General features: G+C 43.7%; 1 protein-coding gene across 1 annotated transcript in view; it reads right to left on the bottom strand.

The window, feature by feature from the left end:
* FBN1 (fibrillin 1) overlaps positions 1-13976 on the bottom strand; it is a 722489-nt gene that overhangs the window by 115622 nt on the left and 592891 nt on the right. Inside the window, exons 37-41 of the mRNA XM_085644212.1 lie at positions 11480-11644; positions 6260-6328; positions 6029-6154; positions 1889-2011; positions 35-193 (exon numbers count right to left, since the gene is read on the bottom strand). Coding sequence (XP_085500338.1) covers positions 35-193; positions 1889-2011; positions 6029-6154; positions 6260-6328; positions 11480-11644 — 642 coding nt within the window. The remainder of the gene's footprint in view (positions 1-34; positions 194-1888; positions 2012-6028; positions 6155-6259; positions 6329-11479; positions 11645-13976) is intronic.

A 13976-nucleotide genomic window follows, 5' to 3' on the forward strand; every position in this document is an offset into this window, starting at 1 on the left:
GTGGTCGTGTTTTAGTGATAATAGATATACATACCAGTGCTAGGAACTGGGCATTGCTCACACGGTCTATTCCAAGCTCGCCCGATGTTGTAGGAACAGCAACACATTTTCTTTGTCATGTTAAAAAGCAATTCACCATCACAGGTCTGATTGTCAGCGTAATAATTTCTGAAGCACAAACTCCTTCTCATATCTGTAGGTAAACAAAACACCCATATATTTAATGATGTATACATACATGCACATTTAGTAAAAAAAGGAAGCTATACACAATGATATCATTCAAGTATACCATTAGGTGGATGGTCAAGTAATTTCCAACTTTAAGTTCATAAAAAATAATAATAATAGTCTCGATACAGACATGTTTGCCAATTCGATGTGGTAATATCGCAGAGGAAAACAAAAATACCCTAGGAGTATTCACTTTTCCCCACTGCATTATTACCCACCATTTATCCCATTACAGCTTTTCTGTGGAATGTGCTTGGTAAAATCTGACAGGCATGTGGTGTAATTTTGTACAAATTGTAATACCAAGTCTGGTGCAAACTCCTGTTTTCACCTGAATCAGGATCACTGGCCAATAAGGTCGATGGCATTAGTGTTGCAAACAGCAGTTGTTTTTATCTGTGATTCAGTTTAATAGGGCAATGGATGCAGGAACCTTGCACTCCAGAAGCACGCATGGCAGCTTCACAGGGGCAACTGGAATGGCTTTGGAATCCTGGCATAAATAGGCATCGCCAGGCCAGGCAGGCTCTGATCTCGAGGCTTGGAGATGCCTTCAGTAAGGGGCCTTCAGAACAGTCTTCTCTCTCTCACACACATACTTGTATTTCTTAGGAGGAGACAGTGCTGTAAATGCTTCCCTGTGTGGTGTTTTTGTAAAGGGTGCAATGGGACTGTTTGTGGACATTAGGCATCATCTGAAACCCAAGGATTTTGGATTGTACAGGAGTGTGGCACGTGCATCTATGACAAATAGCAAAACAGAACGTTTTCCCCCCAACTCTGGTAACTTAACTCTATTTAAAGTATATAAAATAATCTGGAGACAGACAAGCCACAATATAAAGGAATTATATTGTGTTCACTTTTCTTCAAACTGTTAGTTCATATTATTTTGGCAAAAAGATGCACATTGTTAGATCATTTACATTTTCTTAATTATGTACCATTATTTTCCATTTAACTCCCCAATGCTCTCTTGGGGGAAAAGAGCAGGGCAGGGGGGAAATGTGTCATCAGTCAAATGATTGCTCCCTCCTTGGAAAGGAGTGATGCCCCAGTCCAGGAGTGGTGGCTGGAATACTCTTCAGACTGCCACAAGGGCTTATTGTCTGCTCGTGTGTCCATCATTTGATGGCTCGCAGTGGAAAGGTGTAGCGCCTACCCTAAGCAAATGTGGCATAGGAGCCACCAGGTATGCCAAGGTAGTTCCTTTCAATAGCCATTGCATTCTACACAAACGCATGAGGGCCCGGGTGTGTGGTGGACTTTGTGGAAGCGAGGTGACACAAATCAATTGAACATAATATTATTCCGTGACGTCTAAGCATAGCACACCAAAGAAAAAGACCTTGTGTGTGAATACTACGTTTTTAAGGTGTAGAGCTGCTATTCCATGTTGATTCGCCTTGGGAATGGACAGAAAGGGGCAGTGTTTCCCTTAATATAACCTCCCCACAGGTGCAGTGTACCGTGGGGCTCTAACTCTGGGGTTTGTGACTCAAGACACACTGCTGTTGTTGTAATGTCGCACTACTTCACTCAACAAACAGACTATGATTACAAATGTTGTCATGAAAGGTGCAACAAAAAAAACCCTGGCATCATACAATTTATTTAAATTCTGTTTTTCCAAGCAATAAGAACCTATGCTTACCCATGCAGTTGTTTCCGCCGTTGATCTGCATGTAGTCAGGAGGACAGATACAGGTATAATTTCCAACTGTGTTATAACAGGTGCCAGGGCCGCAAATACCAGGAGTTTCGCACTCATTGACATCTGTTTAAAATACAAACAATACATTAAATAAATACAATTATTTTCAATTCTGTACAGGTAACTGATTCTTTCCAGTAGTCTCAAATCAGTACTTGTAGCTGTTATATGTAAATCGAAATGGTTTTATTAAGCTCTAAACCGCTGCATGTATGATGGCGTACATAGATTATAAATTATTAGTCTGGTTTTATGCATGTTTTCTAATATTGGCTATGGAATTTAACCCATATCTAGAAAGTTTTCAATGGGACAGATGAGGTCAGAACATATCAACATGTTTCACAATGTATAATGCTCACATATTAGCAGGGCACCGGCCAGACAGTTGGAATAAGGGCACCATTTTGCAATTATGCATAATTATGAATAAGGAATCCGTGCAGCTTTCAGCAGGCTTAGCATGTAATTTACGCATCCAGGCAATGGGCAAATGAATCACATGAATGCAAGCATAATTTCCACTAAACTCTATGCAGAGTTATTACCACCATTCCACACAGGCACTTTATTCTGGACTTGCGTTGTAAAGTTGTGTCTGACTCCTTGTAAGTCAAGCTTTATTATTTCTTGTTTAATGTTCGGCAAGCACTTTGATCATGTGAATTGCTCATCAGTACAAGATGTGAATTGTTTTGATCCGTCAGCTTGTATAATTACCCTCATTTCATTTGTGCGCCTCGCCGTTATCATCAAGCTGTTTTATGGTTGCGAATATTGCATTTCACAGGCACTCTACTTTGGATTCATGTTGCAAAGTCTTGGCAGATCTCTTGCACGTTGAGCCTTATTATTTTACGTTTAAAGTTTACGCATGCACTTTATCAATGCGAACAGCTCATTGGTATAGGAACTGCATTGGCTGGATCTTTGAGCTTGTAATATTTTTTATTTCATTTGAACGTTTAGCTACTAATATTAATTAGATTCACTGGTTGTCCATTTAAAAACTCTTTTGGCATTTTATTTCGTGTATTATTATCATAATGCTATTCGGGTCATACATTAAGATGAATTAGTCGACAAGATATCAACAAATAGATTGTTTGTACTGCTTGATGGTTTTCAGGGTGCTCATGATCACACTCAGTTTTTAAAATGTGAGGTTCTTCTTGATTATTTCTAATTGCTATGGGAATGCGCTGATAAAATAAAGATTTACTTGACCTGGAGTACTAAATCTATACTTGCCTACTTATACTTTATCATCTATATTTACTTTTCCTAAATTAACATAACTTGAAGATATATATGGTCATGGTACATATGCAGAGTTACGAATGGTAAATCTATACTTGCCTACCTACATGTGACCATATTCTGTATATGTTGTTTTGTAGGATGATATTCAGAGCACCATATACTGGCTGTGTCTGCCCTTTGTCTGCCAGTGGCTGCCCTTTGTCTGCCAGTGTCTGCCTTTTGTCTTGCAGTGTTTTCCCTTTGCCTGCCAGTGTCTGCCCTTTGTCTGCCAGTGTCTGCCTTTTGTCTTGCAGTGTCTGCCTTTTGTCTTGCAGTGTCTTCCCTTTGCCTGCCAGTGTCTGCCCTTTGTCTGCCAGTGTCTTCCCTTTGCCTGCCAGTGTCTCCCCTTGGTCTGCCAGTGTCTGCCTTTTGTCTTGCAGTGTTTTCCCTTTGTCTTGCAGTGTCTGCTCTTTGTCTGCCAGTGTCTGCCTTTTGTCTTGCAGTGTCTTCCCTTTGTCTGCCAGTGTCTGCCCTTTGTCTGCCAGTGTCTGCCTTTTGTCTTGCAGTGTCTTCCCTTTGTCTTGCAGTGTCTGCCCTTTGTCTGCCAGTGTCTGCCCTTTGTCTTGCAGTGTCTTCCCTTTGTCTGCCAGTGTATGCCCTTTGTCTGCCAGTGTCTGCCTTTTGTCTTGCAGTGTTTCCCTTTGTCTTGCAGTGTCTGCCCTTTGTCTGCCAGTGTCTGCCTTTTGTCTTGCAGTGTCTTCCCTTTGTCTGCCAGTGTCTGCCTTTTGTCTTGCAGTGTCTTCCCTTTGTCTGCCAGTGTCTGCCCTTTGTCTGCCAGTGGCTGCCCTTTGTCTTGCAGTGTCTGCCCTTTGTCTTGCAGTGTCTTCCCTTTGCCTGCCAGTGTCTGCCCTTTGTCTGCCAGTGTCTGCCTTTTGTCTTGCAGTGTTTTCCCTTTGTCTTGCAGTGTCTTCCCTTTGTCTGCCAGTGTCTGCCCTTTGTCTTGCAGTGTCTTCCCTTTGCCTGCCAGTGTCTGCCCTTTGTCTGCCAGTGTCTGCCTTTTGTCTTGCAGTGTCTTCCCTTTGTCTGCCAGTGTCTGCCCTTTGTCTGCCAGTGTCTGCCTTTTGTCTTGCAGTGTCTTCCCTTTGTCTTGCAGTGTCTGCCCTTTGTCTGCCAGTGTCTGCCCTTTGTCTTGCAGTGTCTTCCCTTTGTCTGCCAGTGTATGCCCTTTGTCTGCCAGTGTCTGCCTTTTGTCTTGCAGTGTTTCCCTTTGTCTTGCAGTGTCTGCCCTTTGTCTGCCAGTGTCTGCCTTTTGTCTTGCAGTGTCTTCCCTTTGTCTGCCAGTGTCTGCCCTTTGTCTGCCAGTGGCTGCCCTTTGTCTTGCAGTGTCTGCCCTTTGTCTTGCAGTGTCTTCCCTTTGCCTGCCAGTGTCTGCCCTTTGTCTGCCAGTGTCTGCCTTTTGTCTTGCAGTGTTTTCCCTTTGTCTTGCAGTGTCTGCCCTTTGTCTGCCAGTGTCTGCCCTTTGTCTTGCAGTATCTTCCCTTTGCCTGCCAGTGTCTGCCCTTTGTCTGCCAGTGTCTGCCTTTTGTCTTGCAGTGTCTTCCCTTTGTCTGCCAGTGTCTGCCCTTTGTCTGCCAGTGTCTGCCTTTTGTCTTGCAGTGTCTTCCCTTTGCTTGCAGTGTCTGCCCTTTGTCTGCCAGTGTCTGCCGTTTGTCTTGCAGTGTTTTCCCTTTGCCTGCCAGTGTCTGCCCTTTGTCTGCCAGTGTCTGCCTTTTGTCTTGCAGTGTCTTCCCTTTGTCTGCCAGTGTCTTCCCTTTGTCTTCCAGTGTCTGCCTTTTGTCTTGCAGTGTCTTCCCTTTGTCTTGCAGTGTCTGCCCTTTGTCTGCCAGTGTCTGCCCTTTGTCTTGCATTGTCTTCCCTTTGCCTGCCAGTGTCTGCCCTTTGTCTGCCAGTGTCTGCCTTTTGTCTTGCAGTGTCTTCCCTTTGCCTGCCAGTGTCTGCCAGTGTCTGCCCTTTGTCTGCCAGTAACATGCTCTGGTGAGCAGGCTTGGATACTTCTGTGATTTGGTCCATCCCTATAATGTTATTTTTGGAATTCATTGTCATGGCTAGATCGCAAAGACCAACTGAAAAAACCCCACTGTGAATCAAGCTCTCTGAAAAACCGTATTGTTCGAATATCTGTGAGTTTAAAAAGGGAGGAGTGAAAACTGAATTAATGAGCCTTTTCTGGGAGTTCTCTTCTAAAATTATTCTGAGTACCATCAAATTCAGCAAATCTAGGAATAGGTTAGTTTGCAGATTAGCTGTGAGCTAGAATCATTTACGTATTTCCTAATTCTTAGTATTTTGCACAGTCTGGAGACAATTACATCATTACATCAGTTAAATCTGTTGATAACCCCATGCTTCCACCATGTGGGGGAAGCCTCCTCCTGTATTCCTTAAACAACTCAGGGAACGTTCCTCACGTCCCCTTTTTTGGATCTCTTTGAGTTCCAAATCATAATAAAATACTTTTGACGTTTTTACTTTTTTGACCTCACGTCATGTGTTGGATTTCATTCATTCATTCAATACAAAGAACACACTATACCACTGTGAACCCAGGGAAATTAATGTTAACCAATGATACTTGGAAAACTCATCTGTGTGATGCTCTGCAAAACCGCCTAAAATTAGTCGAAATTTTGTCCAAAATGGTTTTATCAGTATATTTATCAAAACTGTTTTATTTCAAATTTTAAATTGATTGTCAATATTTCCGAAATTTTGGAGGTATCTTGTGCCCAAACTGAGAGGATGGAATGCTGGTGGTGAATATTTGCAAGGCCGCCTTACCATCGCACACACGGGCGTCTTCATTCAGATAGTAGCCTGTGGGACATCGGCACTGGAAGCTACCAAACGTGTTGATACATTTTCCTCCCTGACAAAGCCCCGGCAGCTCTTGGCACTCATCAATGTCTATGGAAGAGACACAACAACCACATTTTAGGGTCACAAAATGTCCTGTGAATCGCTGCGAGCGCTGCATAGTGTAAACACAATTCTGTTGGAACTCCTTCTTACCCTCCAGTATGACTGTAATGGGATTTGGTCGGAATCCTTCTCCACCAGGACATAAAACTTTATATTCAGCTAATAAAATAAACAGAGGTATAATAGCATGTCAAAATATGTGACAAATAATTTGTAGTTTTCCCACTTCCCTACTAAATCATAGCTTTTACAGCATACATATTAAGTGCCAAGATTCCTTCAACACATTATGAAAGTCTGTCTGCATGAAGCCAATATGAAATTCAAGTAAATACTAGAATAGGTTTTTTGCAGATCAGCTATGGTCTAGAATTGTTTACATTTGTCTCAACTCCCATCATGTTGCACAGTCTGGAGACAATGACCACACAAAGCATGCTTACTTTTAGGTATTGTTGTGTTATCCCATGATCTATGGCATTGATTAAAGTGGACAATCAACTTTATATTTTTTTTAATCTTTTTTATTTTATTTCATTTAGACAAACACATAACTTTGAAAAAGAACAACCCCCTCCCCATCAGACAGCTTTCATGTCCGACAATCGAATGCTGGTTCGCAATTCCACTACATACTGCTTCATATTTTCCAGTAGTCTGTACACTTCTCATCAACCACAGCTTTGTCACCGTCAGTGGCACCTTCATAGTCAACACCCCCGCGCCATTGCAGGGACCCCAAACTTGATCATCTATATCGTCTTATCTGCCAAGTTTCTGCCTAAACATTGGTGAATTGTTAAGGGCATGCCCTCACTTTATATATCTGTGCCTCTGCTCGCATGCACCAGACCATGTTGTCTTCCCATCTTCCCACTATCTGGACCTTATCACTTCCCCATTGCAGTATAACATCACGTTTAGCCACCATTAGTACCACATTACAAACTTGTCCAAATCGTGATATCCCCAGAGTCCAAGCATGATGGCAGGGCAACTCCTCGCCCAGAACTCCTGCGCTTAACATGACATAACATAGCATAACATAACATAACATAAGGTAACATGTATTTGTAACGCTCATGTCCACCCAGAAGGATTTCTTGGTGCTGAATAACAGATGTTTAAGCCATTACCAAAGAGAGTGCATAAACATGCCTCTGGGTGTACAGCCCATCAGGCAGTGATCTGTGGAGGTGAGAAGGTACTGCCCATTGCATGTCACCTAGCCCTGGTGTAGCAGGCTCTATAGAAGACCTTCAGTTGGTCCAGTCGAAACCCAGCCCACATAGCCACACCCCTGGGGTACCTGCAGGTTCCCCCCTTAGTCTTAGTCTTCCAGTCTACCAGATCTACTTCCCACTTCTCTCCTAACACCCTCAGTGGTGGCAGACTTTTTGCAAACAGTAAATTGTATATTATGGATAGTGCATGTCGATTGAGGGGGACATATGGTACTCTGTATTCTATGGGTCTCTCATCAGGAATGTCTTCCATTATATCCATAAAGTCCTTCAAGATGTGCCAAATTTGTAAGTACTGCAGGTAGTGAGTTCCTGTTAGCTCATACTGTGTCTGTAGGTCTGCAAAGGTTACTATCTCATTGTCACTCCAAAGATAAACCACCTTGGAGATGCCCAGTATGTCCCACTTTCTATATCCTTCCACCCCTCAAAGGGGTGCCAGGGCCTCTGCATCCCATAATGGCACTTCTAATGTCAGTTTACCCTGCCATTCTATTCTCCCCGCCTCGATCACCATCACCGTCTGAGTCGGTCGAATAGTAAGTTTTCCCTTTCTATACAGTTGCCTAATAAAGCCCTCCAGGTCCTTAGTCCTACAGTCCGCCATCAGTGATGGCTTTTTTTGCTCCACAAATGGCCTGTCAGTGACCGCCACTAGTTGGGTCACCCATAAGTATAGGTGTAGGTCTGGTAGAGCTATGCCTCCATCAAAGGGCTTCCTAGTCCGTGCTGACAATGCTACTCGCCGTACTCCCCCATCCCATAGCAACAATCTTGGTTCAGCCTGTACCATCCCTGAAGTGCTCAGGGACCTGGAAGAGAGAGTTTTGAAGTGCATTAAGGAACTTCGGCAAGTATATCATTTTATAAGGTGCCGCTCTACCCAGAAAGGACAATGGCGGCTGGCGCTAATGACCAATGTCTTTTCTATAATCCTCCAACAACCTTCCAGAATTTCAGTCATAGAATCATTTCTGGTCTGAGGTTACATAGATCCCCAGGTAGGTAAAACCCCTTTCTTCTCTTGGTATTGGACAGTTCCATCCCTTACTGGACTGCCACACCGCTAGAGGTTACAGGTAGCACTCGTCCCATTTAATGCAGATCCTAGAATAGCAATCCTTATCATGGTCCCTGCAGAGAGCCCAGATCTAAGCTTCTTGTCGAATTCAGGTGGCCACTGGCTCCATTTCCACTGTAAACAAGAGCGAGGTCAAGGAGCACACCTGCCGAGTTGCCTTCCCTAGTTCAAACTCTTTGAACAGTATGCCATTCACCTGAACCCAGGCTGTGGGTGTACAGATGCTACACCCATACACGAAAGGAGGGGCAAAAGCCCACATGCTCCAACAGTACCATCATATGGCCATTCCAAAAATCAAACACTTTGTCAGCATCTAGTGCTAGAATCACTGCTGGGTTTTTCATCCCTTTCTAGTATGCCAGGCATCTGAATAGCCACCCGGGGTTATGCCTAGTTGATTTGTAGAGCATAAAGCTCGATTTATCTGGGGCTATAATACCATGTTTCAGCCGCATCAGGCGTTTAGCTAATACATCACTAAATGTGTTGCTTTGATATTAAAGATAAATATCAGTATATATGAGGAGCTATGAGGAGCATAACTCAGTCGGTTTTCCTATTGACTGTTGTAGGTCTCATGGGAACTAACCCACTGCTTTGTACTCTTAGAGTATGGTTCTAATAAGCCATACCATCTGGCTTCATACACATTTAAAGAATTATGGAGGCAGTCCCTCCTGTCTCTCCCAGTCTATGAGCTGCCTTGCCTCCCTCCCTCCATTTCCTAGTGATGGGGATATCATTGATAAAGGCATCCAGGCTCCCCCCATTCACTATGAGTGCGTGGGGCACATAGTCCTTTTAGGAAGTCTACAAAGGTTTGTGCTATCTCCCAAGCTGATTCCATTAGCTGCCCTCCTGCTGAGGATACTTTCTGTACTCAACCCTGCCCTTGATCTCTCTTTGCCTGCTACGAAAGAAGTTTCCCAGCCTTGTTTCCCACCTTGTAGATATGCTTAGATTATGTTGTTTAGCTTTATCTATTAACTTGAACTCCTGTTGCACCAATCGTCTACATTTGTCCCATGTGTATTCTATTAGGGCAGCCAGATTTGTTCCAGGCTTTACACATATTGTGCTTCCCAGGTCAGTAGTTTGTCTTCCAGCTCCCTCCCCTGTCCCTTTCCCTCTTTATTCCCACCTTATGAGATATCAACTGGCCTCTCACCACCATCTTGTATTCCTACCTAAGGACTACCCTCCATTTCACTGAATCCTTGTTCTCCTTAAAGTAACCTTCTGTCATCTCTTGGGTAAACCACTTTGTTGCCCAGTCAGTCAATACACAGGGATCACAATGGTAACTTCTTTCTGTAGTTGTTGTAGTTTTACCGTTTCAATTCTTCTGCTTCCTTCACTCTCTCCATCAACCTTTTCCTGGTCAATTCGGAGCAGACCCATTTCTATTTCCACCTCCTCGATTTTGTGCTCAAGCTCAGTCTTGGTGTCACGGATTGCCGCTTGAATCTGATTTTCCCTCTATCTTGGTAGCAGTGGTCATTATCTAGCATGACACCCCACTGTCCTGCTCCATTATTTTGTTTTCCTTTTGGGAGCACCATTCCCCAAACCCCTCGCCAAGCCCCGGCCCTTCGATAATCACTCTATGGTACTCCCTCTGCCACCAGCACTCACTCAAGGGCTAGAAAGCAACCACCTTCTTAAATAAATTAAATCATCAATGCTGGTAAGAGCTGGTAGGTTGTGCTTTTAGGGGCAGTTCCTTCTCACTGGACTGCAGCTCTTCAGTATTTCCCTCCACCTGGGGTTTCAGAGGCTGCAGTTCCCCAGCCGTACTCACACTTATCCCCTGGTAGGCCTTTTATCTTTCAGTCCTCAGATGAGCTTTGTGCCACTGTATGTGGCGTACCACTAGTCATCTCTGTGCTAAGCAACCTGATGATTCCTACTCCACAGCCTTGGTACTGTACTGCCGCCTGCCCCTCAGGGCCAAGCTCACCTCATGGGAGGGGCATAGATACCAAATCTGGGGGCATTCATTTCCCTCATCCGTCTTCCACTGCATTCCTCCAGTCACCAATCTGGTACCCGCTTTGTCTTTTCCCTCGACCATGGTCCACAGATCTTCACGTGGCTGCCTGGCTCTATGCCGTGCTTGGTTGTGCTCAAGGTTATAACGGCCATGTCGGTAAGTCCATCACCGTTTCAGCTTGCCTGTTGTGTGCTGCACTCTGGGGCGGTAGTCAGCAGTGCCCCACCGACGGGCCCCGGTGTGCTCCGACTCCTCAGTGCCACTCCGGCTGTCTCTGGTCCCCGACCTGGAGCCCAATTTTCTTCTTCTTGGCTGCACATGGCCTCTCCGTCCAGCTCCGTGCTTGGCCCAGCAATGCTATTTTGTGGGGCACAGCCCCTCCGACCTGTTCCGAGCCCTCCACATCCTGCACTCTGGGGCGGATGATGGAAACGCAGCCGTCGAGGTCCCCGGGTGTCTCAGAGCCTCTTTCCAGCCCAGTTTGGCATTGGATGAGTCAGGATCTTTGAACCTGCTGGGCTTTGCGGCAGAGATACGGATTATGCGATCATCTCCATTGCCACCCAGGCAATGCCCCTCATTAAACTTTATATTCAGCTAATAAACAACAGAAATGTTTTAGCACATTAAAATATTTCACAAATAATTTGTAGTTTTCCCTTTGCTCTTATACATCAGACCTCTTGCAATAAAAGTATTAAGAGTTAAAATTCATTTAATGCATCATGGCAGTTTGCCTACAAAGAGCAACATTCTGCAGGTGCCCCCAAGAGCTAAAGTCTGCTGCAATTGAATGTTGGAGCTTGTTGACTTGCAGTACAGCTGTGATCTACAATGATTTATATTGTTCTCAACTCCTAATGCATTTCACAAAATGGAGATAATTCACAGGTCTGCTTCTATTTCAATATTTTGGTATAATCTTTAAATATTTTAGTATAATCCCATGGTCCTTAACACTGACACATGAAGTGAAATGACAGACTTACTTGTGTTGACTGGCGGACACAATTCACAGGGGGTGCCCCAGGCTCTACCGAGGGAACAGCAACACGAGGCCTTAGAAACGCCAACGCCAATCTCATTGCTGCAGGAGTGGCCTCCGTTGTCCCCACGTGGCTTCACATCCAAAAAGCAGTTTCCGTGCCTTGTGTCTAATCAAAAGATTTAAAACATTACAATTTTATTAATGAAAATTCAGAACCTGGATGATTATTCTCAGAAGCAAAACCAGGTTTCTGGCAGTAAGGGCGCAGATTTTGCACTGGCGAATTGCTCACTTTATCACTATATACAGGAAAACAAATTAAAAAGCAAAGCATCCAAACAATACTTAGAAGTGAGCAATGCTTTTGTTTTCAGGCGTTTTGCCACATGAGCAAGTATATTCCACACAATTCAGTGCAAACAAGCCTAGTCAGAGGGAGTCTGGAGATTAATCGTGGCAGACAAACCAAATATATAATTACAGGCATATACAGAGCTTTCTATTTCAAAAGGAAGTGTCTATTTACTAGGCTGCCTGCAAATAGTACAAAATCTGAGATATTTACCCGGGAGCCGGTAAAATAGTAACTAATCTCTGCTGTTTTGCCGGCCATACACTACATAGTATAGCTGATGTACAATTTGACCAGCAGCCGGATAAACAGAGTGAAGGAGGTCTTTATTTAGCCAGCCATAAATAAAAGAAGCATTAGCAATTCCAATAGGTCTCATCTTTGGACCTTATAAGTGTTTAGCTAGAGCTATTGGCTTTACCAATGTCTTTAAGCGATGTTGTACAGCATGGCTGCTATACACCATGTTGAAGAGGTATAATAAAAAAGTGTAATAAGTATGTTATCTTATATATAACCAAGAAGACTTTATGTACAACTGAACGACCGTATTAAAAAAATAATTAACATAAAAAATGTTTACTAGTTTTATGTCCTTGCAATGCTGGCAAGTTCTCTCTGCCTGTTCTAATGCTTGTTTGTTATAGGTTGTTTTTGTGATGGGGGGGGAGCTGGACAAAAACGACAGGAGGGTGGAGGTTGGGGAATAGTACCTGAATTACAACAATGAGCATCGGGCGGACAATAGGGGAGAATCAAAAGATGCCAGATTCCGAGGGCACGCTGAGATGGTGCTGAGTGATGCTGAGGTGGTGGCGTGCTGGTGTGGAGGTGATGCTGAGTGATATTGAGGTGGTGCTTAGTGATGCTAGGGTGGTGCTGACTGATGCTAAGGTGGTGCTGAGTGATGTTCAGGTGATGGTGCTGTGCTGGTGCTCAGGTGGGTAGTGAGTCTAGGAGCTACAAATGTGACGCTAATGTTATACAGACCGGTTGGCTTGAATGGTCTTTCTTTTTTGCCCATCAATGTTTGAAAAGCACTAGCCTACGCAAGTGCACAGCGCCAAATGTGCACTCAGCCACGATGCACGTTCTCATGTGATTTACTGCACTGTTTGTATTTTATAATCTATCACATTTCTTGTCTGATATTCCATCTGCTTATAATGTCTCAAACCCTCGCCCTTCCATTTCCCACCAGTTCCTTTCTATTCAGGATCCAACTGTTGGAGGTTGCCCAGAGAAAGTTATAGCAGAGTATGCTCCATTGCATCGCCTTCCCCTTGACACCGTGATGAACTCAAGTTGGACAACGTAAAACAAAAAAAAGCCAGCAAATAAAAAGCAACCAATTTGAGTTACGAACCATAAAGCCAATGGTAACCAATAGGCGGAATCCATTCCCATGGAAGCCTTCAGAATGTCCCCCAGATATTATCAGTAAACTAGACAACTGCGCTGTCTGGTAGGCTTTGACCTAAAAATAATACATTAACCACTTACCATGTATCCAGAGTAGTGAGCTACTCACCATAAAACGGCTCTCAGGGGTAGTAAGTGCTATAATAATACAACTATATTACATTACATTAACAAACTATTGTCACTTTGATGGTTTTCCTCCAAATATTCCTCTACTGGCAATTTGATCGCTTCAGAAAGAGGGTACATTCTGCCAAAAGGAACCACAACAGCTGATATGACCTGTGATTGGCAGTCGTGCTCTCTAGAAAGAGGAGGAGTCCTTATTGGAACACTTCATGAGATATAGAGCCAAGGAGAAGAGAACTGAAGTATTTCTATGCAAGGCCTTTGCCTACACTAAATACCAGGCTGTAGGTAAATACAAAGGGTTTGTATGATTATTGTGCAGCACATCAACACCAGCAGCAAAGCTCTGAAAACCAGTTCCATGGTACTTTTGACAAGTTTATAAATGTATGTTGATGACTGTACTGTTGAATACACAAAATGATAGTTTTATTTGGTGTGGCGATCCAATCAAATGCACAAAGTTAATTTTGCTGGTTGATCTGCCGTTCTGAAGTGTTTTGCCTGTTAGGAACAGACCCCTATCTCAGCATTGAAACATCAGCTCTCCGTAAAAAGGCATTCAAAGATCCCTAGAACACACTGATTTAAGCAA

Source organism: Triturus cristatus, chromosome 3_1 (assembly GCF_964204655.1).
Source record: "Triturus cristatus chromosome 3_1, aTriCri1.1, whole genome shotgun sequence".
Taxonomy (NCBI): domain Eukaryota; kingdom Metazoa; phylum Chordata; class Amphibia; order Caudata; family Salamandridae; genus Triturus; species Triturus cristatus.